Source organism: Chelmon rostratus, chromosome 12 (assembly GCF_017976325.1).
Source record: "Chelmon rostratus isolate fCheRos1 chromosome 12, fCheRos1.pri, whole genome shotgun sequence".
In the NCBI taxonomy this organism is placed as follows: Eukaryota; Metazoa; Chordata; class Actinopteri; order Chaetodontiformes; family Chaetodontidae; genus Chelmon; species Chelmon rostratus.
The window spans coordinates 21356859-21383276 of record NC_055669.1 but is presented as its reverse complement, the minus strand read 5'-3'; the positions used below and the strand labels follow the sequence as shown (position 1 = coordinate 21383276).

At 41.0% G+C, this 26418-nt stretch overlaps 1 protein-coding gene across 1 annotated transcript in view; it reads left to right on the top strand.

The window, feature by feature from the left end:
- st6galnac3 (ST6 (alpha-N-acetyl-neuraminyl-2,3-beta-galactosyl-1,3)-N-acetylgalactosaminide alpha-2,6-sialyltransferase 3) overlaps positions 1-20059 on the top strand; it is a 36765-nt gene extending 16706 nt beyond the window's left edge. The window contains exon 2 of the mRNA XM_041949644.1: positions 19870-20059. Coding sequence (XP_041805578.1) covers positions 19870-20059 — 190 coding nt within the window. The remainder of the gene's footprint in view (positions 1-19869) is intronic.
- Positions 20060-26418: the final 6359 nt, after the last annotated feature.

Here is a 26418-nt window from a genome sequence, read left to right as displayed (position 1 = left end):
TTTACTCAAGTCTGTTTGTCAGCGCTTTGAAGTAAATATGTGCTTATGAACCATGAAAGATGCGTTTTTTTCAACAAGATAATGTTCAATGAACTGCAGAAAAATCCATGAATGCATGAATGACTCGTGAAAGTCAACTGTATCAACTCGAAATTACTAACTTTTCCAACTGGCATTTACAATAGCTTCTCTTCAGGTCTGAATTATTATGCCTGAATTAATTATGATGATCAAGCTGTCAGTTTATTAGAGTACGTCTCCAGGAAATGAATGAAAGTTAATATAATGTCCCTGAAAGTGATGTGTGTGTTTATTTTATTTTTTTCTTTTGCCTAATCTATTCACTAAAGTTGCTCATTTTTTTCAAGCCTACAGATGTTGCAGAAGTCGAAAATCGAACTGAAGATGAACTGAGGCTCTAATATTTTGATCTCAGGCAGACAGACAGGCTGAAAACAAATGCCATCATTTCAGACTCCTGTAGAGTTTCTGCTGCTTTTTAAGCCACTTTATAGCGAAAGGCAAGAACAGAGATAACAACAACAACAGAACTAACAGTACTGAAGATGCACACTGACTTGGAATTGGATGCATATGGTTCATTGCAAGCAAACCCAAATTAGCAGTAAAGTCAATGTTTTGTGTTTTTTTTGCAGTCAAAGAAATGAGAAATGAAAAACCAGATTATGCCAGTATTTAACCTGTATGAGGTGGTTCGTATTCAGTTTGGGTTTGGTGCAGCAGGGGAGGCTTTTTAAAATTCCTTTTGTTATTGTTGTGGCAGCCGTTTCTTTTCTCTCAGAGTCAATTAAAATTCAACCTGCCATTCACAGCGTCTGCTTCAATCCCGGCTAAAACAAACAAATAAATAAATAAATAAAATTGCATGGTTGTTGACAGGTTGGTTGTGGGAAGGTTGCTAGTTGACAGGTGGCCTGTTGCCATGACACCACAGCACATACTCATTACCAGCTCACAAGTCACCCAGGTGGGATAATGCATATGTGATGTTTGATACAAATGAAGGCTGCTACATTGCTGTGAGTCTGACAGTTGTTCCCTTTATGATTACTTACTCTCGTTAATGTAGACTAAAATAGACTAAAATATCGCATTAAGGCTGTTCATAGCATGTTAGATATCAGACAGTATGGCGGCTCGTTCTGTTATACGGCTGCAGAAAAACCTGGACTGGGGATTTAGATTTTTGACCTTGCTAGCGGCGTGGCTCTTCAGATGGCAGTGTTAGTCTGATTGGTTGGCCGGGCCACCATTTAGGGTGAATTTCCATGAAACGTTGGTACAGGCATTCATCTTTCGTGGATGATTAATCCTTATGAGTTTGGTTATACCCTCACTTTTCCTCCAGTGCCACCATGAGGTCGACATTTATGATTTTAAGTGAAATATCTTGAAGACTATTGAATGGATTGCCATGAAATTAGGTTCAGACATTCATGTTCCCCGCATGATTAATTGTTATGACTTTGGTGGTCTTAACTTTTCATGTAGCGCCACCATCAGATCAAAGTTGAAATTTGAGTAGTACTTTGGTTTATGACCAAAAACCTGCAAGACGAATTGCCATCAGCCTCATCTGCAGTTTTGTGTTTAGTGCCTTTAAGCCAATAATATCAAGCTAACATGCTAAACTAAGACGCTGCAAACGGTGGAATATCAGCATGTTAGCATTGTCACTGTGAGTGTGTTAGCATGCTAATGTTAGCGTTTAGCTCAAAACTCCTCCTATGCCTGAGTACTGCTAGCATGACTGTAGAATCTTGAGCCTTGTTACTTTACATTTGTACTGACTTTAATTGTTGATTTCCTGCAGTGTGTAGGTGGTCTTCCTGTTCAGAAAGAACAGATTATCTTAAAAAAAAATTCATTAATTTGGGTTTACTGGAGGGATTAAGTGTCCCACGGTGGTCTCAATGATGTTTCTGAGGCTTTCTCACACAGACAATGAGAGAATTTAGGGCAGACACTGAATACTGAAAATACACGGAGTACTGGCACAAAACATCAGCTATTGCTAACTAAAAATACTGAAATGAGTATGAACCCAAGTAGGAATTTGCTGTTCCACTCATTGTGCATTACTGAGGCTTATCGCGTCAGCTAAATGGCCTAAAATGTAACAGAAAATATGCTTAGTGTGTGTGGCACACTTTGATTCAGTGCTGAGCTCCAGTTGATTAATCTGGTTTTGTTTTGTAAATGAGAAACGAGGTTATATAATCAGTTTGAAATATCTGCCCAGTTGTTTCAGACGGAACAAGGGAGAAATTTGCTTTGAAGTTTCAGCTGGAGTGTGACTGAGACAGAGAAATTATCTGTGGGCGGTAATTGTGTGAAACAACTATCAGTGCAGGCAGACTGCTTTTGAATTTGACTCACTTTTGAGGCTTCCAAGTGCAATCAGTTGAACTCAATTAAAAGAATAAATGGAAACAATATTACAACATCATACGCATTATTTTTTCTCAAATGGTTCTCCCTTCCTCCTTGGGGCGATAGAAAATTAAGAATGTTTTTTTTTATTATGTCAGAAATTTTCAAAGAATTTTAGACTTTGGATCTTTTCCTCAAAGGTAATTGTACCTGGCAGCAGTCTATTTTAGAGAGAAGCGCAGCATTAATTTTTTTTTTATTATCAAAGCTACATTCGACACTGTAATGAATTTAGCCCAGCACCAAATACCTCTGTTTTAGGGCTTATAACAAGGGTCAAATGGCATCTGAGAGTTAGGTAAGACATCATTGTGCATTTGTTTTGCCAAAATAGAGGAAGAAATGTTGTTTGTGAAACAAACAGCTCAGACACATTCTCCCAGACCTGAAAAGAAAGAAAACGGATTAAGATGTAAGTGCATTGCCTTCTCCAAGTCTTTGCCTCAGACTCACTGGGGTGCTGCGAAATTAATGAGAGAAAACTGCTGGGGTGGTGGAAGGCATAAAAGCATCAGATGCTTTCTTCTGCACTGAGAGAATTATTAAAGTGCTGGTTGCCAGGCGGACATGAGGATCAGTGGAAACCCCTCGCCGTGAGCTCCGTGCATGTCGGGAGAGTGGAGGGATGGCTGTGAGGATGCGGGGGGGAGGCCGAGGGGGATGGAGGAATATGTTATTTTTTTAGTTTTTGCAATTTGCACCATCTGGTCGGTCATTTGGGTGTTTGTGGGGTTTTCATGTACACGCGACAGGGGACAAAATGTTGCGAGTGTGGGGCAACTTAGACTGATGGATGTTCTCCACATGCGGAGTGTCAGTGAACACAGCAGCCTGGATCATGCTAACAGCACAGACACTGCAGGGGAAAACATGTCAAAAAAATGAGACACAGCAGCTCTCCACCTTCTCCTGAGGATCTTACTGTATCTTCTTATTCTCTGTTCTCCCCTCTATAGTGTTTACAGAATCAGATGAATAGGAATAAATCAAAGCACCATTACCTTTGAGACATTAGCTGCTGTAAAAAAAAAAAAACTGAAGAGGGAGGTTTTAATTGGAAAAAACAATCACTTGTGTCATTATGACCATCATCATATCAAAATCAGTCATCTCAGTGTGTCACATATAATTATACAGTTATCTACAATTTTAATATTCCATTATTAAATTCGATTTTCATATAATTTTTCCAAGTAATGTTCAAATCAACATGCAAAATTTTTGAAGCAGCCCCATTTAAGTCAATAATGAAAGTTCATAAAAAGAATTTTGTTTGCTGGAATCAGATTGGAATTAGATATTTACAAAAATCAATGAAGTTGATGAGGTGAAACATCAAATATATTGTCTTCGCACTGTTTTTAATTGAGTACATGTCAAAAAGGACCAGCAAATTATCACATTCTGTTTTTTTTTTTTAAACTTTATTCTTTACGTTTTTTCACACAAGACATAGGTTGCATCAGTGTAATAGACAAAAATAGGTATGGGTACAATATGATGTGGCTAAATAGTACAAATGCTTGCCAAGTTCTGCAATTATAAACTCAAAAGAAACATCAAAAAGAAAAAGAAAAAAAATCAAACAAAACAAAACAAAAAACAAAAAAAACAAAAGCATATGCACATATATGTCTGTGCACGTGATATCATCACATTCTGTTTTAATGGTGTTTTCCACAGCATCCCAGCTTTTCTGGAATCGGGGTTGTTTTTATGTTGGAGTGCGGAGGATGAGTTGAGGAGGAAAGAAGCTGCTCTGTAGTCTGGTCTTACAGCGGTGGATACTTCTGTATCGCTTGTCAGACAGCAGCAGGGTAAACGGGCTGTGGCTGGGCTGGGAGTCCATCCTTTGGGCTCTGTACAGGCACATCACCTCATAGATATCACTGATGCTCGCTAGATGCGTACCAGTGATGCCCTCCTGTCCTGGGCCAAGCACATCCCATGCCAGTTTGTACTGTTCCAGCCAGCTCAGTAAAAGGGAACAAGAGCTTGGCGTGGGGATTTTGCTTTCTTTTCCTCCAGTATAAAGTTGTTTCTGAGCTTTTACCAGGGTGGAGATGTGACTATGACAGGTTCTCTGTGATGCTGATTCCCAGGAAGCTAGAGCTGTTCATCTGCTCCACCTCAGCTCCACTGATGTAAACAGGGGTTTGTGTCTTTGCCACCTCTCTTCTAAAATCAACAACCAGCTCCTTGGTTTTGTTCACGCTCAGCAGCAGGCTGTCCTCTGTTCACCACCATGCAAGATTGTTGATTTCCTCCTGATATGAATTCTCATCATTGTTTGAAATGAGACCGATGGTGTTCTCTCCATGTCGGGGATGTTGCAGTCATGGTGTAAGATAGCATTGTTGCTCCCACTTCCCAAGGTCAGAGCCTGGACTGCAAACATTAACGACATACATATTATACTTTCACATACAATCTATTCCATGTGAGCTGGTTGACTGAATCTAAGTTTTTATTCCTATAAATCAACAACAAGAAAGAAGACTTGAAACTGGACTCAGCCGTTATAACTCTGCTGCTCCCCACTTCTGCATCATCTCCTGCGGTTAATGAGGCATATTTTACTGTTGCACTCCCATTTTCGGCTGCTTGAATTTTACCCTACAACATCACCTCCCTAAAAAGTTTGATTTTAAAGCTGATTATCATGACATTTGCCCGCCCAAACATGCAGACATTGTACTCCACAAGCTAAGTGAGATCTGACTTTAGAAGAGGCTGAGTGGTGATGACAATGTAGTTGAATAAAAGTATCATTAGCCTGCTTTGATGCTCTGAACTTTTCTACCCCCTAGTCTCCTCACTTAAATGGAGCACAATTTGAGTCTGGTGGCAGTAAGCTCACCGTACTCAGGATTAGCTATTCAGTGAGTACTTCACTCTGCAAAATCCTCTGTGCAAAATGTCAGAGCAGTGCCACGACTGTTGGCAGTCGTTGCAGGGACATCGGCCTCCACGCGGGGAGTTCAGAGCCTCCCTGTCCCTTTTTTTAACCGTCCCTCTGTCCTCCGTCCTCTCACCGCACTCATATTGACATCTGCTTTAGGAGGACAACCAAGCTATTAACTCGGGGGAGAGGGGAAGGCAGGGAACAAAGGGTCAGAACAGAGAGTGCGGCGGAGAGAGGGATTGACAGCGAGAGGGGGAGGAGAAGAGAGTGGAGAGGGTCAGAGAGAGAAACTGTGCATGGAGGTGATAAAAACGCAGAGGAGCAGGGATCGAGTGGGAACAGGAAATAAGGGAAAAGGGGTCATCGACGCGAGAGAGAGAGAAATTTTGAAAACAACGCAGAATACTGAAGCTGAAACAAAGAGATTCTCGAGGGACTAAAATCCAATATCATCAGGCCCTGAAGGGCTACAGTGAAAATGACTAATCCCCAAGAAAAGAGAGTGGTACATATCAGAAGACAAAGTAGAGAAAGCAATTCAACAACCGGCCTTTTGGGATTTTTTGAACGAAGGCAATGTAAGATAAAGTGAGAAAAAGTGGTGTTACGGATTGGAGGAGTGATTACAAGGTTCTGGATAAAAAATATTTAAATGATTGCCCATTAACTTAAAATCAAAACCTACTGGGCAAAGAAAAGATATCACTCTATATTATACTCCAGGCTGTGAAATCCTATGGAGCTGAAGGTCCAGAGCTGCTAACATACAGTCCTGTGCTGCACAGAAGCTCTCTAAAGCTCCTTGTTCATCCTTCTGGATTTCACTTGTTTTATCCTAACTTTTTCTCTCCATCCCCACTAAGGTGACAGATTTGAACTTAATGATTACAAATGTGCAGGAATCTGTTTCTGTCATTAGTGCAGATGCTGAAATGCTGGCCTTCCTTACCGACCACAATGTCTTGAGCCAAAATCAAATAGAAACTAACACACCACATGTACATCCGTGTAGCCTCAATACAAACTACACCACAACTAAAAATAGAAAAACTTTGAATGTTTGTGTTGGAGGATATTTGATTCAGCCTGGCACAATGAGCTGAATATAAACATATTCACCAGGCTTTGGAACACAGTATGCACAGTGGAAACTGAATGTGCAGTAAAAAATGAAAACTGAATTATATTAAAATTGGACAAGGACTGGGACAGGTCCGCACTTTGAGACTAACATAAGTTTTAAATTATTTCTGTATGCTGATGATCTGGTTTTGTTGTTCTTGAAGGCAGAGCTTTAAGGAAAAGGCTCATGTTATTCTTTATTGTGCTTATGTCAGTAAATTGCATGACAAAAAACAAGCCCATGAATCTCTACTGAAAACGGAAATCTTCATACTTTGGCCATAAGTATGCAGGGTTAGTTTTGGCTGTCTGGTCGGTCTCTGACTGAGCCAGTGATGAAGTTAGACCAGTGCTGGTTTGAGTTTTTCCATTGGCTGTCTCAAAATGAATCAATAACGCTCTCAGGGGGAAGTCAAGTGTTTGGAACAACAAATGTATTCTCATAAAAGGAAAGTTAAACATCCTGTGAACATTTTCTTTCTGCTGGGAAAATAATATTTACTCAAATGAACAAACAAAAAAACCCTCAAACTCCTCCATCTTGAGATGAAGCCCGGCACTGTGCACATTTATTCTCAAAAATGGCATGGCCTTGTAGGCTTGTGGAGGCTACATACTTGATGCAAGAGGTGCCATGACACCGCATTTGCCGCTCTCCATTGTAATGGAAGGAGCATGTCACCCACTGCAGCACTGTTTTTAATAATTTAATGACGGAGGTGTGTAGCACAGAGGGAAAATATATATATAGCTATACTATATCTGTCCTCACAGACAATACTTCAAATCATTGTTGGTTTTGGTGTGGTTTTTTTGTGGGATTTGAGGACAATAAGAAAAAGTAGGATATGGCCAGCCTTATCTTTTAAAGTCATTGAGCAGTACAGTGACAAATGGGCAATGACAGTTTCATAGTGTTCCAAAGGAAACCTGATCCCAGGAAGATAGAGGTAGATATACTGTATGTATCTTTACTGTGAAAAACACCAGACCTGCTTTATTTTGAGGCTGACAGAGTTTTAATGCAGCAATAGATACAGAAAACATCTGGAGATCTTTGGATGCAGTAACGTCAATCCGAACAATCGTGCTATAATTTGACTAAAAAAGGATTTATTTCACCCACCTGTTCTTGTATTGGAGCACAATGTTCTTCTATTCTGTGAGTTCTTTGTTCATTAATGTAGTTTCTTTCTTTGTTCAGTCTGATTTCATTAGTTGAAGGACTCACACTTGTGTTGATTGAGGCATTGTCTGCACCTGTTGATCTTTCTATGAATAGTACGTTTGTTCAGCTGGAAGGTGCTGCATCCTCCAGTTTAAGCTCCATTTCTGCTTTTCTGCTTTTTAACACCTCAGTTTGAACCAGTGGAAAAGTCTGAGCACGTTTAAAATGAAGAGAAGAAAATGAACCATACAACTAAGTGACACATTGTTTTCTTCTTCAGAGATTAAATTTACAAAATACCTCAAAAGTAAAAAGAAAATCTACAACCGGAAACTTGAGATTAAAAGAGGCCACTATTTTATAATGGAGACAACAAACAGAGGACCTTGTCTGTAAGCAGCTTCACATGAATGTTTTATCCTAAGCAGAAATACATTTTTTGTGCCGGATTCAATGCCATAATAACAAAGTATTATAAAAGCTTTTATAAATGTATTCAAGGATTTATGGTTCATAAATCCTTGAATACATTTATAAAAAAAATGGAAAACTTCCTTTTCATGAGGAAGAGCAGCAGAGCACAGGAAAGAGTAGATACAGTCTTTTCACATACACTCTGGTTCCAGAAAAAGGTCGGGCACAGTGTAAAAACAGCTTTCTGAGTTCATGTAGTAACATCCTTTATCCAATCATGTGTTCACAAAGTGGTGAATCTCGCTCCATTCTCGCTTGTGAACCACTGAGCCTTTCCAGGATGCTCCTTTCATAACCAATCATGATACTATCACCTGTTACCAATCAACCTGTTTACCTGTGGAACAATCCAAATAGGTGTTTTTGGAGCATTCCACAACTTTCCCGGTCTTTAGTTGCTCCTATAGATTGGAACATGTTGCTGCATCAAATTCAGAATAAGCTATGGCTGATGGGATGAATGTTGTTATGCAGGGTTTTGGTCATAAACCAAAGCATTATACAAACTAACATAAAGATAATATAGATAAAAGATTAAAGCATCACCAGAGTTGTTGCAGTTCATCCTCTGGTCACTATGAATGGCAAATTTCAAATTTCATGGCAGTCCCTCCAATAGTTGTCATGATATTTTACTCATTATTGTGCTAAAGGAAAAGCCACATGGACATATATGTCAGTAGGCTTCATCCTCCGTGGGTCATGAATGCCAGTACAAGGTTTCATGGCAATCCATCCAATAATTGCTGAGGTATTTCAGCCTGGATAAAAGTGGTGGATCACTGTAGAGATACAATATAAACCATCTGCATGAGTTTAATATCTCCATGTACTGCCAGTAAAGCAGGTTAAGACTCAAGAGACAGGCTTATAGTTTAAAGCGTGGTCGTGGGAGGGAAAAGAAAAGATGAAATCACTTGAAAAGGAATCACTGGCGATCTTTATGACCTCACATCATCCAAACAAAAGCTCAAGCTCCTCTACATCAAGGGATAGCGTCCTTCCTGGTTATTAATAGCGATGCATACTGGTACAAAAGTAAACAAAACCAGACTTGAAGAAAGTGAATTGTCTTTTTCATAATGCAGGTTGTGGAGGTCACCCCCGATGCTTCATATCGCCTCCTGGCAGAATTAAGAAACGCCTCAGCAAGCCTACGCGGCTGCATTGCTCATTTCCATCATTAAAATAAATTGCTGTGCTCTGTGGTCTGTAAAAGAAAAATGTTACAAAAAAGGCCTGTTTTCACCCCGCGGCTCTGCTCAGGATTTTGTCACTGTGTTGTCCCGGGGGCCCCTCAGCTGCTTCAGACACACAGGAAGTCACGGTTTGTTGTTCCTATGCAGAACTCGCCCATCGGCAAAAACGCCTTGTCCCGTGGCCTATTGTTGTACGAAATGATCAATTAAACAGTCATTTGCATCAGGCTACATTCTGCCGCGAGAAGAAAATCACCTATCTGGATAAAAAAAGACAGGGACAGACGAGATGTAGTTAAGTTCAGTTCATGTTTGTGGAGCTTGGATGAATTTACCAGGTGAAGAAGTCACCTGGTGGTACAAGTGAAACCCCCGAAAGCATACGACTGAACCTCTGCTCGAGTGGCAGTTTCTTTGATGCCGACTAGATAACAGAAGAAGAGATTAAGAGAGAAATAAATGGTTGATATGATGCCCACCCTCCTCTTGTAAGAGCGGAAGGAGACTCGGTTTGGTCTGATGAAACGCTGCTAATTGTGTCGGACATAACTTGCTAAAGGCTCACATGGCTGAAACAACAAAACTCCTTCAGTTGTATTAGTATGCAACTTTATTCATACAGCACCTTCAAAGTACTCTGCAGTCATGTAAGATCAGACATTAAAGGAGTAAAAATCATTGTACTGCTACACAGAACAACAGGTAACTGTTGCAAATCAAAAGCTGTCTGTCAAAATCTCAGCAGACTTCCTGGTTGAATATAAAGACATTAGATTAGATTCAACTTTATTGTCATTGCACAGAATACAAGTACTGAGACAGCGAAATACAGTTTAGCATTTAACCAGATGCAAGAGTGATGTACCTTTGTACAGAGAAGCATAAATAACATTGAGCTGTATATGTAAATATGTTAAGGTAAATACAGTACGAACAGAGTGAATTAATGCACGCAGATATATACAGTCTGTGTAGCTGTACGGAACAAAATTAAGTTAAATAAATAAAGTTTAATAAGAAAAGTTGAACAGTTGATGAGCAGTTGTTGTTGATAACTCCCCACCGTGATGTGAAACCAACATGAAACCCAGAAAAAATGTAACTTTTCAACCAAATTTAGTCACAAATCACTAAATGAATGCTTCCAGAGTGGAATGACAAATAAGGCTCAGTGATATAAAAACAATTACATACAGAGCGTAAAAGAACACAAAAGCTATGCATGAAGGAACAAATTAAGCTTAATCGACTAATAAAATTAAAAAGGAGTTTTAATTGACCTTTTTGGGTCACTTGGGGACAGTGGAATAATCTGTAAACACAACATTAACATATTATCAGCTAATAAAAGTTGTTATGGTGATCGTGTTAGCAAACAGTGGCATATTAACATATCCTGCAGACACAGAGCAACATTAGCATTCATTCAGAGGTAAATCTGTCTGCCAGCCCCTCTAAAGCTCGCTAATTAACTGGTTATATCTCAGAAATCGCTGCATCTGGCCAAGAAATACAGAACATAACCACAAATTACTGTTTTTACGCTTCGGTGTTAGATACAATTACATTTAATTAACAAAATGCATGTTAATTAGTGAACTTTAGAGGCAGTGGTAGGCAGATTTTATTACTGGCTAGCTCTTCCCCTCATTTTCAATTTTTGTGCTAAGCTAAGCTAGCCGGCTGTTGGCAGTCACCTCATATTTAGAATACAGAGACGAGAGTTATATTGATCCTCTCAGCCAACTCTCAGCAAGAAAGCAAATGAGTATATTTAATACTACACTGCTCCTTTAATCCATACTCATGATTAATGGCCTGCCAAAAGTGTCTGAACTTGCAACCAAGTTTAGTTTTTAATTGTTTGGCTCAACGTTCAGGCTGAGCCGTCCATTACGAGACCAGGTGCTCCTTTAGCAGATGCCTGATCATGTGAATATTTATCTAATATTGCATTATAATTGATTTTTGCCTGCCGTCTAGCGGTTCCTCCAGTCAGAATGATCTCCATCCAGACTGAGGATCAACTTCTCACAATAGAGTTGAGTTGAATTCCGCTAAGTGTTTCTGACAGGTGTCATATCATATTTGTGCAGCTGCAGAGGCATCATAAAGCACGGTTCGACTAAACCGGTCGTCAGTGCGGATTTTCTCGCACACATGGACAGCTCCCCTGCTGTGAATGTCAAGTGCGAGTTATTGAACAGAGTCGGAGGTAGAGGAGCCTCTCACTGATCCTGGGCAGTCCTCCACCGCTCCTTAGCCTCTGGCACTCGGCAGGTAAAGCACAATAAGCTCCAGCTCAGTCAGACTTGGGGGATTATTTACTTAGACCCTGCTCAGAATGTCTGACTTCATTTCTCAAACATCCTTCAATTCCCAGTGCCAGTAGCGCCTCGGCGTCCTAGCATGTCAGTCCCAATCACTCCCGTCTCACTTGTCTCAGCTTTGTGCAGGAGAGAGCGAGACAGACAGATTTAACTGAGCTTTCTCATTCTGGTCTTTTTTTAATGCCACCTCAGTTCTTGCCCAAACACAATTCATTATGCTTCATTTTTAAAGAAAGTCGAGGCAGTGTGGACTGAAAGAGCTTCGGTAAAAATCCACGCAGCGCCGGGCCAGACCTCATGACACCTTTGTTTGCCATCTTTGAGTAAAAGGCTGTGTTTTTCGACTTTAACAAAACAAGCAAATTGCATTCCCCCTGTCCTCCGGCTCTGGGTGTTATTTGTCGCCTGCCAGAGCAGCTTCACACCGCGCCTTATCTCTCTTTTAAATTGGCCACACAATAAGAGCATCCTCGCTTCAAAGTTGTCCCATTATAATTGCCATAGGTAAACACATTGCCTGTTGTAGACCTTGAATTCTATCAGTTCTCTCTGCGTCTCGAGTCTCAGACATCTGCTTTGAAATGTTAGTTATCAGGTCAGCAGATCCCACCCCCTTTTATTTATTCCAGCAAGCTTTTTTGCTCCAGGACATTCAGCGCTCGATGTGGTGTGTGTGTGTGTGTGTGAATATATGTGTGCCTGTATTTGTGTGCAAGAGTCTGTGTGCCTACTGCTAGAGTGGCAAATGGCTAATGAATAATGCAGGCTAATAGTGATGTGTTGACAGCTCTGACGGCTGAGAGCTGCCGAGCTGTGTATCAGTGATAATGTGCCATTTCCCTTCTGTGCTCCTCCACTCGCTTATTACAACAAATTGCAATTTTTTTAATTTCACCTCCCCACAACCCCAGTGTCTTTCGCTCTCTCTCTGCCCAAACTAGAAGCCCAACTACATTGTGCATTTCGGGCCAGACACACTCATTTTACAGTAAGGCTGCTTGAAACTCTTTGCTTTAGTTTGCTGATTGGTTTCTAAATTAATTTCATCTAGTTTTAAGTTAGGCTTTATTGTATTCACAAAGGATAGTTGTGTATTTGTCTGCTCTTATATTTATTTATCAGATAAAATGATAATTCTAACCCAAAAGATAAAGCAATGTCAGTCGTCCAGCTCGTCTTTAGTCGGACAGGGCTGGCTACAACTGTGCATCATGGCGGGTAAATATTGCACATTTTTAAAGGTCTTTAGATATAAATAGAATTTAATCTAATAGTAATATTACAGAACAAAACAAAGAGCTGCAGCAATGCTAGCAGTTCTGCGAAGCTATACTTGGGATCAGCAGCACATGTTCACATAGTGACAATGTTAACATGCTGATGTTTAGAAGACATTATGTTTGCCATGTTCACCATCTTACTTCAGTGTGTGCATAACAACAAAGTGCAGCCAAAAAGTCATTAGTAAAAATTCATTTTTTTACCCGATGATGGCACCAGATGAAAAGTGCCAATAAGATAAGAACATTTGGGAGGATAAGATCAAGATATTTCACTCAAACTAACAAATGGTGGCACTGGAGGAAAAGTCAGGCATCACCAAAGCAGGGTTCATCCTCTGGGGACCATCAGCTCTCCATGTTGTTGAGATATTACAGAACTGATGTGGATGATCAGCAGACAGACAGACATCCTGCAGCTATGCCACTAGCACAGCTTCAAATCCAAATTAATGAAATATATTTGACTGCTTTTTGTCAGCTGGTGAAAATGACCTCCTCCGTCTGGGGCTGATGAGTGTTGGGGGGGGCACTTTTTTCTACGTAGCCAAACAATTATTCAGCCAGGATCAAGCTCATGAAACCTTTTCATGTTCTGTAATAATCACACTGTCGGCTACGTCGTGAGAACAAATCCTCAGCTGCACAGGAGGGCATGACACATTTCGCTTGTTAATCAGCAGCAACAGAGGCTAATTTGGAATAAGAAGAAAAACACAGCTGAACTGACAATGATAAGAGCACCACCTACAGAATCTCAAACTTCAGCAAGCGCACAGATGCCGAGAGGATCAGTCACGTGGTTTGGATGATCTCTCAAGAGTGTTTATTACTGAGCACCGAACATGGACACGTACTGCACGAGCTACGAGTGGTAGGCAGTGTGGCGTCACGTCCTCGAACATGATGCTGCAGCCTCCACCTGCTCGGTGTTTACCAGCAGCACAGATAACCATGAAATGTAAAAATTTGGATTCTTAACTGCGTAAATATTTCTCCTGTGTTACAATTTGACCCCCTCGCATTTAATGATGCATGTGTTTGCATAATATTTTGCCGTGACTCCAGAATATATTGAAGGAGGTCACTGCAAGCCAAAGAATGACCCTGTGTGTGTTTGGTAAAGTCGTTTCTTTGTGAACCAAGTGAATACAATACAGCGGTATTCTTATAATAATCATTTCTGGCATTAAATAATCACTATTTTTATTGGGTTTTAAAGGTTTTTATTGTGTAATTATGTTTATATGCTGGTCTTTAACATCTTGCACCATGTTTGGAGTTATGGAATCAGTGTGTTTTGTACTTTAGATCCATAAATAAACCAAATCAAAAATATTTAAAGTTCATGATATACTTTTAGAATATGCTTATTAGGTTACAGCTTCCACACTCTCAGCGTCACTCAGAGCTGCTACACACATGCTGTCCTGACAAATTACAGCCACTGCCCTAATGAGGTCACTTTAATTAAAGGTCAGGATTTTAAACTCAAATGCAGCATTTTGAGCGCAGCTCTGTTATGCAGATGCATGGGGGGTATTTCAACTCACCTCGGCGCCATCATCCACCCCCCAACATGTCTCTCTCTGTTTTAATAAGGTCCACGTTAATAATAGCTCATAATCAGAATTCATTATTGTATATAATTTGAAAAACTAGCAGCAAGAGGCAAGAAATTATGTTTCCTCTCAGCAAATCGTTTGGGAAATGAACCTCTAGTTATCATTCAGACCTGCATCAGTCGTTTGCCAGCTGCTTTCACAGCACAACAATATGATAGGAAGGAGTTTTACAGTTAATTATTTCTGATTCACAACAAAATTAAATACGTTTACCTCACACAACTGTGGAAATTTGATATTTTTAATGAGCTGTTCTTCAAGCTGTTGGTGAACCGTGAGCAGGTTTTTACCATCGATGTGGTCCCAGTCTTTCACTTTACCTGTTCTGAATCTTCTGGATCACAACAAGGTTTGGTGAACTGAGATTTACTCATCTGCAATAACCTGTTTAGCTTTTAGAACGGTTCACAGCTATAAATGGATGAGCTACAGCCTAAAGCATCCTCCTGCTTTCCTGTACATGTAGATTATTTACAGTAGTGGATCTCAGCATTGGGGTCGTGAAGCAAATTTGATGGTTCAAGAGATGAATAACATGATAGGAAAGCAAAAAACATTCTGGTGCTGCACTAAACTATTCTTATTTTTAAGCTTTCCCTCTAATCCTTGTTTTTTAGCTACGCCTGCAAAACTAATGACATCACCACCAGGCTCAGCTGTACTTGTGTTCAGTGCTAATTAGCATGCTAGCACACTAAACTAAGACGGCGACCACTACACCTGCTTAACGTCAGCATGTTAGCATCCTCATTGTGAGCTTATTAGCTTGCTGCCGTTAGGATTTAGCTCAAATCACAGCTGTGTCTGAGTGCAACCTCAAAGAGCTGCTGGTGGGCTGTTAGTCATGTTTTCCTTTGAATTACTGAATATTTCTGCGCTGAAATGTATTGATTTGTTCTCTGGTTGAACTGGGCACAGCTGGCAGACACAAGCATCAGGTTATGAGTGGTAACAAGTAGATATTCCTTCTGTTTTTAAGGGATCGCAAGCCAAAAATGTTAGGAAATACATATTTAGAATATTGTGAACTAGAGTTTGTGTTGACCGCTGTCCAGGGTGCTGATCCTGGAACAGCTATGGATGCAGGAGCTGTCCAAGGTGCTTCATCAATAATTTCCAGGGTTCCTGCTGAAAACAACAACAGGAGGTGTACGTATTGGCTCACAGGCTTTGCTTTTCCAAACATGAGCTGTATTTTAGGAAGTCTGCCAGGAGATTCTTCCTTTTGCTGTGTCTGGGCACCGTTTTATTTTCATCTCTCTTCTGGAGGACCACAGAGTTAAAGAGATGGTTATGAAGCATTCTAATAACTGTTATCTAATGGAACAATGAAAATAGGAATTAATACAATTTTACACATAAATATAATAATCCATAAGTAAATGATAAAAGAAAGAAAAAACAGCAGGTAAGTTAAAAAGGAAATAGTAAAAGGAATTACCTTTCCAAATTCTTGACACTCTAATGTTAAATCAGTTTATGAATTCAGCTATTTTAATTGATTATGACATTTTTTGCTGGTTGTTAATTTGTCATTTTTTAATTTATGTATTTATAATTTTATTTATGTAATTTTCTATATAAATCTCTTTTAATTTGGTTATCTATTAATTTGGAATTCTTTTGATTATAGTGTCCATTTAAATAGCAAATAATGAAATACTTGATAGTTTAATCAATTTTTTGCCACATTAGCTGATTCGTTTTGTTAATTCTTGTGTTTGTTGTCCTAGATTCAGTGAATTGACGCGACACCTGTCGTCCTCCATAATCTCTATGCTGAGTCTGTATCATACTGTGGTGATGCATCAATTTTTTCCTCATTATCAGTATCATGCTGTGCACTTTGTTTAATTTATTCAAGGTCTAAGGCTCCTTGTAGTATTTTGCATTGCTGTAAGGCAGCGGGGCCCTCTGGGAGCGCGGGGCCACCTGCCCTGCGCGGGCTGCGGGTCTACGTTTTATGACCCACCTCTGATGCTACTAGTCTGGTTTCGGCAGAACTTCAAGTGAAGATGCATCCCGACAGTGTTATGTGTTTGAACATGATCAAAGCTTACATTTTTTAAACTTCGATAGGTCATAACACCACGTCTGATGCTGATGAAAGGACTATGCATGTTGTTATTGATTGGCCCTCGGGGTCCCTGCTCCACTCACAGGGGATGACGTGTACTGCTGTTGGCTTGTTGTTGTTGTTGTTGAGATGTTCAACAACCGAAAGTGTGTTTCTTTTCTCGCCCTTTGAACCTTTTCATGTACTGAAGTGTGGATTTTGCATCCTGTTTAACTATTAATGTACACGATTGTAAATAGGTCTCTGAAATTAGAGAAATGACTCATGTGAAACTTAGGCAGGCATATGGTTGTACACCTGAGGGCCGCCTCGCTGTGCTGTAGATGCATCTACATCTTAATTTACATTTTTGATCCCGAGCTGAGATTTGTATCCAGAGCAACCTACAATAAGAACAGCTGTTAGAGTAATTTTAATTCTCAGATCAACTGCATTACAAGCACACAAGAGCAAAGTCAGAGAAATGGCCTTCCAGAAACTCGAGATGTTTTTATATTTATGCAAACTGTTTGCAAGTGTTTTTATGCAAATGAATGTCTTAGTAAAAGAGCTGCATTGTTTGTGTGTTTGCAGGATCCAATCCGGCTCCTACCTCAGCACCGGCTGGTTCACGCTCATTCTCGCCATGGACATGTGCAAAGAGATCCATATCTACGGCATGATAAATGACACCTACTGCAAGTAAGACACCAACTATCAACCCTCCTCCACCCTCCACCGTCCCCCATATTGGGATGAGAAATGTTCCCATTCCTGCAAAAACTTCGAAAACTAGATTCACATTCACAGCGGCGCTGGCCAATCGCAGCCTCCCATAACCACGGACTGCCCTGTTAGAATTCATTTCCAATGCCTCAGTTTGGATTTAATGGCTGAATTTCTATGCTGAAATCCATATTGGGTTCTCTGTGCTGTGAATACCATTATGTCTTCCTGCCTAGAATACCCAGCAGAGTCTCCATGGCTGCGGGTGGCTGGGATGCAGCACCCAATTTCTCCCCTACTTAAAGTTTTATTTGTATATCGGCCTGTCGTCCTCTTTCCGACTCTCGGGTGAGTGATTGCTGTCTGGCTGCAAGGCCATAGGAGGGCTGAGGAACACAGTGCTGCTGCTCCGGGCACGGCTGCTCAGTTTCAAGCCGTGTCAGCCTGGATGGGCTCGCCTCCTCTCTCCTTACGTCTCCCCTCCTCTCACACAGCTCAACCTGAGCTCCTCTATCCCCCCAAATCAAACACTTTTACCTAATGCACGGTGAAAATCCTGCCTTTTATCCTCTCCGTGTTCCCCTTGCACAGCGGGAGTTGGAATATAAACAGCCCCCGACACATGGCAGAGAGGAGTGATAATTCAACCAGCTCGGAGGATTTTATGATTCAGTGAGGCAGTTAAGGGGTTGCTCTCCCCCTGCCCGTCTCTCACTTATTTCCTTCCTTCCTGCGTGAGACAGGAGGATATTGTGTTTCACTGACTTTCTGAATGGACAATTTAGTGTCACACGAAGTGCTGTTGGCAGCCGACAGCTCCGGTACAAAAAGAAGAAGAATGTTTTGTGTGACGATGTTCGAAGCTTTAGTCAGAATTGACCTCAGCGGTTGTGTGGTAATGGAGTTTCAACAGGTGCTGCAAAGAGGGTGAAATTGAATTTATGTGTTAACGCCTGTGCACAGCGCTGTGCGACACAGAGAGAGGAGAGGCGGTGATTGGGCTGTGTGTTACTGGAAGCTGGCGGACAGCCACCGTCGCTGTGGATCCACTGGCTGGCTGCTGTGATGGCTGTTTCTCTTCTGTCTGTGTTCATTCTCCCAGTGAAATTGTTACGCAAGTCGTCCTCTCATAAAGCCGTCACTCGCTATTAGAAGCCGACTGCAGATTGCACAACAAGTCTATTGTACTTCTCCGCGCTTGCCTCTGCTTTTATTGATCCCTCGTTCTTTTTAATGGGTTGAAGTACAAACTGTAAACAGGGTGACTCATGAGATTCAGGTCGGAACGGCGTAACGTTCCTACTGTACATCCCTCACTTTATGTGGAATGTTTTCATATTGAATTTGGCTCAGAGGAGGAATGAATGTGGTCGTGATGTTTTACAAATAAATGCAGTTTAGCTAAACGAGTGTTTATTGAATATGTTTGGCCAGCCAACAGCAGCTCCTGTAAACCTGCTGAATGGAGAATTTGCCCGGGGCAGCATCACTTCAAACTGCTGAACGCTGCCCTGAAGGATCTCCAGTTTAATACTTTAATAATTTACTTCGATTGTTATTTCAGATAATAGTTTTTAAAGCTGAGCAGGTAAAAATCAAGGACGTTTATAATTCACTGACTGGAATTTGTTCCAAACTGTCACACAAATTTTGTCTCACAAAAAAATCACATTAAAACAAAATACTGTTTTATCTAATATGGATTAATTGTAACTCAAAAAAGCATATTTCAGTAGATGCACTTGAAACTGATATTTCACAATTAGAGCAAAAGCAACTTTCAGGACATACAGTATGTATTGTAGGCCTTGTTGAGAACAATATTTTGGTCACATAAAAATACTGTAATACATCTCAAATATCTGTTCACTGTTTAATGCTGTGCGATACATGAGAGCATGTTCTTCGTACAAAAACTTCAGCAACCAGTTTTGTTGGTTTTTATTTGTAGCTTGCTTGGTTTAAAAATTAATGACAATAAACGTGATGTGCTTCAGCTGAAAGTCAATAAGATGGTGGTATAAACTCAGTAAAACTCTATTTTTAACCTTCATTGTGCCGTATTGACACAGAGATTTGATTAAATGTGAATCCTACAGCAGGAGGAGCGACTAACCAGGAGACCGTTAGCTCCCATACCCTGGATCTAAATGTCATGGCGGGATCCTCCAGCTCTGGTCTCTCATTAGCGTTTACCATATGGAAGGATAATTACATGAGCTCGACTAACCTGGCTAACCTGACAGACAACAACTGCTGCACTGCCAAAATCTTGCGGGTAAAAATCAAGACTTATTGTTCCATGTGGACGAAGTGTGTAGACGTAAATAGACTATTATGATTAATTGTTTGGGTCGCAGGGCAAACCAAACCAAAGAAGTTGTGTACTGAACAGAGTGGAAAACAACCTGCAAAAGGGATCTGGCTGAAGATTAAGCAGTTTCTAATGATTACAAAATAGGACCTGAAAGAAATAAAACAATGTCCTGGTTTTTAATAAACTGCTTCCTTTCTCTCTCCTCACCTTTAGGACGGAGGGTTACAGAAAGGTTCCCTACCACTACTATGAAGCGGGCAGCCGGGACGAGTGCGCGGAGTATCTGCTCCACGAGAGCGCCCCCTACGGAGGGCACCGCTTCATCACGGAGAAGTCAGTGTTCGCCAAGTGGGCCAAAACTCATGCCATCAAGTTCTTCAACCCACCCTGGCAGCTGTCGTGACCCCGGCTGAACCAGCGTGGAAGTACTTCACCATCATCGCTATCATCGCCGTCATCTGGGGACCGGCTCAATCCCGACGCTGACAGAAAGCCTCTTCCCTGAACATCCGTTCTGGCACAAACTACACTCCATACACATAGAAAAGGTTGGTTGAGGGTTGATTGTTAAATCCTGGATAGTTAATATCCAGTTTTTTGAAAATGGCCACTCAGTCAGACAGACTTCCAGCTAAGGTTTGACTATGTTCTCATGGTCAAACCGTCCTGAACTCTTTCCTGAAAATTAAGTCCTGAATTTGAGGGCCGAAGAAAGTGCGAACTCTTCATTGACTAATTCGATCCATTCGCTGCTCTGTGAGTTAAGATGGCTCGAAGACTAACTAAGAAAAAAGGAGAAAACAACATCGCATCAACAACGTCAACTTGCGGTGACCTCAGCGTCTCGCTTCTCCGCAGGCGCTGTCCATCACGAAGGCTGCGTTTGATTTAACTGTAGCTGAAGAAGAGCTCAGCTGCTGCAGAGACGACTCACGTTGCCATGGACATATGACGAGCTCGCCTCCTCTGTTTGCTGTGGGTGTCTTCTTCTGTCAGGCTGTAATTAATCTATAACAAGTATCATTCAAGCCTTCATCTCAGACTGAGGGAGTGTCGAAGGCAGCTTTCAGTTTACTCTGCTCTGTCTAAGCTTCAGCAAACAAGGTCTTTTGAAAAAGAAAACACAAGCGAGCAAAAAAAAAAAGACGTGCAGACGTGAATCAGCTTTTTTATCGTTATGTGCTTGGCTGTGTGTCGACTCACACAACTTGAAGATGTCAACGTTTTTTCTTTTCTAATGCTGTGAAATTGAATTTCAACATACATGTTCTGGCATTGGCTTGATGGGTTGCTAATTTATTCTGCAGAGATAAGTTCCTAATGCTCTTTTACAGTGTGCCATTGATAATGTGAGCATCGCAGCACATAGAGCAATGTGCAATTAGAACCTCCATCCTGACGGAAGGAGTTAAATCACTTGTGACCCTGCAGAGGGAGAGATTTATGTGTGCAGTGAAACCATTTGAAGTTAATTGTATTCTATTATCATTTTGTGCCTGCAATATTCTCTGCTGTTCATTGTATACCGACAGAGGAAGATGCTCTCCGTCTCTTTCGCTCATATTCTCATCCAGCTTTGTGCCTCTTTGTGTACAGTATCACGGCGTGAACACATCTTCCCATTTGTCTTTGAACGCAGCGCGCGTGTCTCCTGGTTCGGGCCATTATGTTTGAATGCATCTGTTCCAGGACAGTGAAGAATGATCAGTGGAGTGTTGAGGTGTGGAGGCTGGCTGGTGGCTGCGGAGGGCTGAGACACTCTGACTGTGACCGTGACTCCCCCCGAGGCTGTGATTAGTGTCCCGGTCAGAGCCGCGGCCCAGAGGGGAGGACTGGAAGGATTCAAAGACTTCTAATTTAGGCGACTTGATGCACAGGGTCCCTGACGACTGTAATGTACTGCGGCTGAGCTTCACAATCGCACTCCTGCTGCAGAGCACTGTTTACTATCACACTCCATTTTTGGCTATTCCTCAGTAGGCATCGATTTGGTGATTTACAGGTCAAAAGACGTGTAGGTTAAAACTGGCAGGGCTTTGGAAGTCTTGGCTGTAGCAACCATTGAGGACTCTGAGGTCATGTCCTCTGTATTTAACAACTTGGGAGTCTGCATAGTTTAGTGTGGTGAGGATTTTATAAGCCAATTACAATGTTTCTAGAGTAAGAAATAAAATAAACCAATAAAAAAATATATAAATAAAAGTTCCAGCATTTATCCCCCACAATAGCAGGTCATGGTTGCAGTGCAGTAAAATTTACATCTTCATGTTGTGAAGTAAAACTTGGAAAAAGACCTGAATTGAATAAATGCAGAAAATTCAGAAACTAAAAATGAAGAGTATCCTCTTTTTGATCTAAACTACAACTTGTATACAACATTTATTCACACAGGGAGCAATAAAACACTGGTTGCCACTAGTATTGATATTAGGACTAGCTGTGGAAATTTCATCTAATGTTTATTGATGTGAAATGTGGTCGACTTCCTGTCGCTTCTTCAGACGCGAGTCTCACAACATCCATTCAAAGTGTCAAATCATTTTCCTCGCGCAACTGTTAACTACGGAGAACAATAGAACGACCCTGTTGATGTTGCATCGTGTGTGAAAATTGCGTCTCAAACAAAGCTGTCATTCGTAGATCTATTATCAGTCCAACTTTAATCTGCACTGCTCGTCAGATTTGGAAACTCAAACAGTTTTGCTCCTGAGTCTTCAGACTATTGTTTCAAAAGGCGTTAATGCACCTAAATTCTGTTTCTGTTGTCCTAAAAGTGCTAAAAATGAACTCGTAACAGCTCCTGAGCTTGCATCTCAGCCAGTCCATCCTCATGACAACTGAGCTAACTCTGATGAAGGCTGTGTGACATGGTTGAAAACTCCAGACAAAGCAAATATGTGGAGGGATGCTTTCATTCCGGTTTTAACCCAGACTTCTAGTTTTTTGACATGCAAATAACCCAAAAACCCTGCACTTCCTGTGTGTCAGCCGCATGTTCGGACACGTTCGACTTCTCTTCCTTGAAAGTACCCCCAGCACTCACAAAGACTCAGAACTCATCGTAAGTCGAGCTAGCTGACGAGAGCATCATCAAAATGTTAAAACGCCCTATTTTAAATTCCTGTCAGTGCTGGTCAGCGGATAGGAGGCGGCTGTAACGCAGGCAGGGTCATGGCTCCGATTTCCTCTGGGACGACATGCGCATGCTGCAGCCCAGCACCGCGAGCAGCTGCGGATCAAAGTATCCGCCACGTGATGTATGTAAAGCAGAAACGTTGCGTGTTATTTTTCCTGCTCAGAAGGCCGGAAGATAAGATCTGGGCTTCAGGAAGAGTTCGAGATTATACCTCTTTCTGTTCCTGTGGGAAAATAGCATGAATTCATCCAGCATGTCATGCGTGTTACATGATTAACGTACATCTTTTATACATTGCCACTCAGCCTGTGATTGTGCAGTCATCTGGCAGCTCTCCACCCATCCGTTTTACCTCTGCTGTACATCCACCATAAATTGTAAAGAGCTTCACATCAAGATCAAATATTAAGTTTGTGCTGGGAGACATGTTTTGGTGCATTATTTGAAAATTGGTTTTAAACTGTTGAGTCACAGCCGGAGGAAGAGCGCCACCTCCTATTCTGAGTTGATGCAGTGGTTTGTGTGCAGCATTTTTTTCCCGCTGCAGGTCGCGTGTTGCCAACATTTTGTGCTGCTTCAGGCTCTCAGTTATTTTCTGATCAACACACACCTCATTGTTCTCAGCCAGAACACACTGGAAGAATATCCACAGATTTATAGTAGAGGATATTATGGAGAATACGCCCTTTTACAGGCTCCCATGAATCATCTTTGGCTCACAGGAAGACAACTGTGGACGCGTTCACTGTGAATTAGTAACACCACAAAGAAAAGTGTGAGCAGAGTGGGAGGCTAAATACTGGACACTTTTAATTGTTTTATCTCAGTTAGTTGTTTTTGTCCACTTTGTCCACAAACACTCATTTGCTTTCTGTCACGTGCTGTGGGTTAGATGAGACGTTAGATGACTCTACTCTCATATCTGTTCGGTAAATATCAAAATGTAAAAACGCTCTATTTTATCCTCCTGTCAGTGTAGGTCAGTGGACACACAGGAAGAGTCATGGCTCTGATTTCCTCTGGGACAACATGTGCTCCAGAGGTCCATGACATATATTAGAAAGAGACATCTGACTGTATCATGTTTGCACTGTGGCTCAGCAGAAAAGAGCCTGTTAGAAAACTGAAACCAGCAGCGGGTTAGCTTAGCACAAAGACTGGAAACAGAGGGAAACAGCTAGCCTGACCATCACCAACAGGAACCAAATCATCTGCAAGTACCTCTGAAGCTCACCAATTAGCAGGTCATACCTCGTTATCGTGTTCAGCACATGAAAGCACAGGTTAGATCTGTAGTTATTGGTATCGTTATAAAGGCCAATGGGACTTTAAATGAACTTCTACTTCTTGAAGAGAAGCTGAAAGTTTTGGATTCACTTCACCGCGAATTGTCTTTTTGAAGGTAGTGGTGATGATGGTGGTGATGATGCTTCTCGCAGTTGGTTGTCCAACTTCTTACCTTTCACCTTAAAAATAAAGGAAAAATCTTTCTCTTGAGAACAAGACGCTCCACATCTACTTTTGTTTTCTCGACGGGCGCCATAATGTATTGACACGACATGAGTGTAACTGTGTGTGTGTTGCGTTCAGGGACTGCTTGCAAGGACACGTTAGTCTTTAATGTTATTTTCTTTTTTAGCTAAATTACCTCAGATCAAACGCCATGGCGGTCCGCATGCAGCCCAGGGGCCAGACGTTCCCCACCCCAGGATTAAACCAAGAGATATTACATGTAAATTAGTGAGCCTTATTTGGACAGAGGCAGGCCAGCCCTGTTTCAAGTCTTTGTGCTAACTAAGCTAACCAGCTGTCAGCTGTAGCGTCTTATTTACCGTACAGATGTGAGAGTGGTACCATCTAACTCAGTCATAAAGAGAACAGTCTGTCTGTCCCCCAACATGTTGACCTTTTCCTGCATTTTTTCGTCCTGAATTCTTGTTCATTTCAGATTCTGGCTCTGCTGTTTTCATCCACAGTCTGAACTGGTGATTAAAACTGGCCTGATTTCACGTTCTGAGCAGTGAAGTTTGCTTGGAAATGGTTTCTTCCTCAAACCTGAAGCAGACTGTTTGCACCTCGCTGTATATATGCAAATGGAAGAGAAAAAGAAAAAAAAACACAAAAGAACATTGCTCGTCCTCGGCTGCTCCGCAGCAGAAGTGGAATGAGGGTCCGATTGTTCGCTCGTTGTATAACACAAAGTTAAAAGCAAATTGAAGGTCACTTCCCTGAAAACAGAGCCGGCTTTAAAAAAACAGAGTCCTGATTAAAACGTCTCGGTCTCGAGGTCTGCGGAACAAAGATGTGAATTTCATTATTCCGCCGAAAACGCTCATTACTTTTTTCCTGCTGTGATCAGTCGAGGTAATTACTGTCTGTTGTGGAGTCAAGAGATCAGATTTTAAAGAACTTTCGATTGTCTGACTCCACACTTAAGCCTCTTTACTTCACTATGTAGCATTTTTCTCACCCCCTCCTGACTGTTGTACTTGTTGCCATTTTCTCAAATGCCTCAAGTGCTTTCTTACATTGTTTTAAAATTATTTTTATTTCCTCTTTTCCAGTGTGCATGTCTCACTGTTATTTTTGTGTTGTAAAGCACTTTCCTTTTCCATTTTCAGGTCAAGTGTCCTTGTGAAATGTGTAAGTTTGGGTGTGTTGAGTGACATAGAATGTAATATAACACAGGTTGTTATAATCAAAGGATTTTTTTTTTTTGCTAACACAGCTAAGACACTCCTTTTATTGGTGGTAAAATAACATCCAAATGCTGCATGGATCATTGCAGGTTATTGAAATGTACATTTTGTTAAAAATAGGTAGTGATTATATGTATTATTCTGTCATTTGCTGTCTACATAATAACTAAAATTAGATATGTTGTGACTGTTTTTATTTTTTACCGATGTGGATTCTGTCCTCTGTGTCTTTTATTCTCTGTGGGGATTAAAGAAAACCTAAAACCCCTTTATTTGATTAAATTCCTCTCTAAACAAGCAGCGTCAGAATGTAAGAAGCTGGTGAAATGTGTTCATGTTCTATGAATGGAGCCGGAGCTGAGCTGTCGTCTCAAATCTGGCGTCTCATGAGATTTTTGAGACATCGGTGAAGGAGCAGCGATGTGCTGCGTTCAGGCAGTTTCTCTGGAGTTGCGGTGAGCGTCAGAGTTTTTTATGTAACCTCTGCATAAATGAACACAAGCTTGAAATAATAATGCTCACATTCCTGGTTTATATGCTACAGTAATGAATAAAGTATCAAGATAGAAAATTAAAGGGGCACTCCAGCAATTTACTAGTGCACTTTCATAAATTTGGGGAAGACAAACTGAAGACAGAATTGTCAAAATCAAAGCTGAGATGTCAAAGCTTTTTATCTGGATCCAACTCCGTGATCTGTAATTTATAAATGTGTAGTCTCAACTTTGTCTCCTGAAGTTTACATTCATTTGCACCAATCTGCAACAGCAAGAAACTAAATGCCACCTGGATTATGTTTTTATCATCATCATGAGGAAATGTTTTTACTGGATCTGAAAAATGTTCATATTAAATGTGTCTTCAAAACATGCACTGACACCTTTGTTCTTGTTTTCCCTCTATTATCAGCTCATGGCATCTAAAACA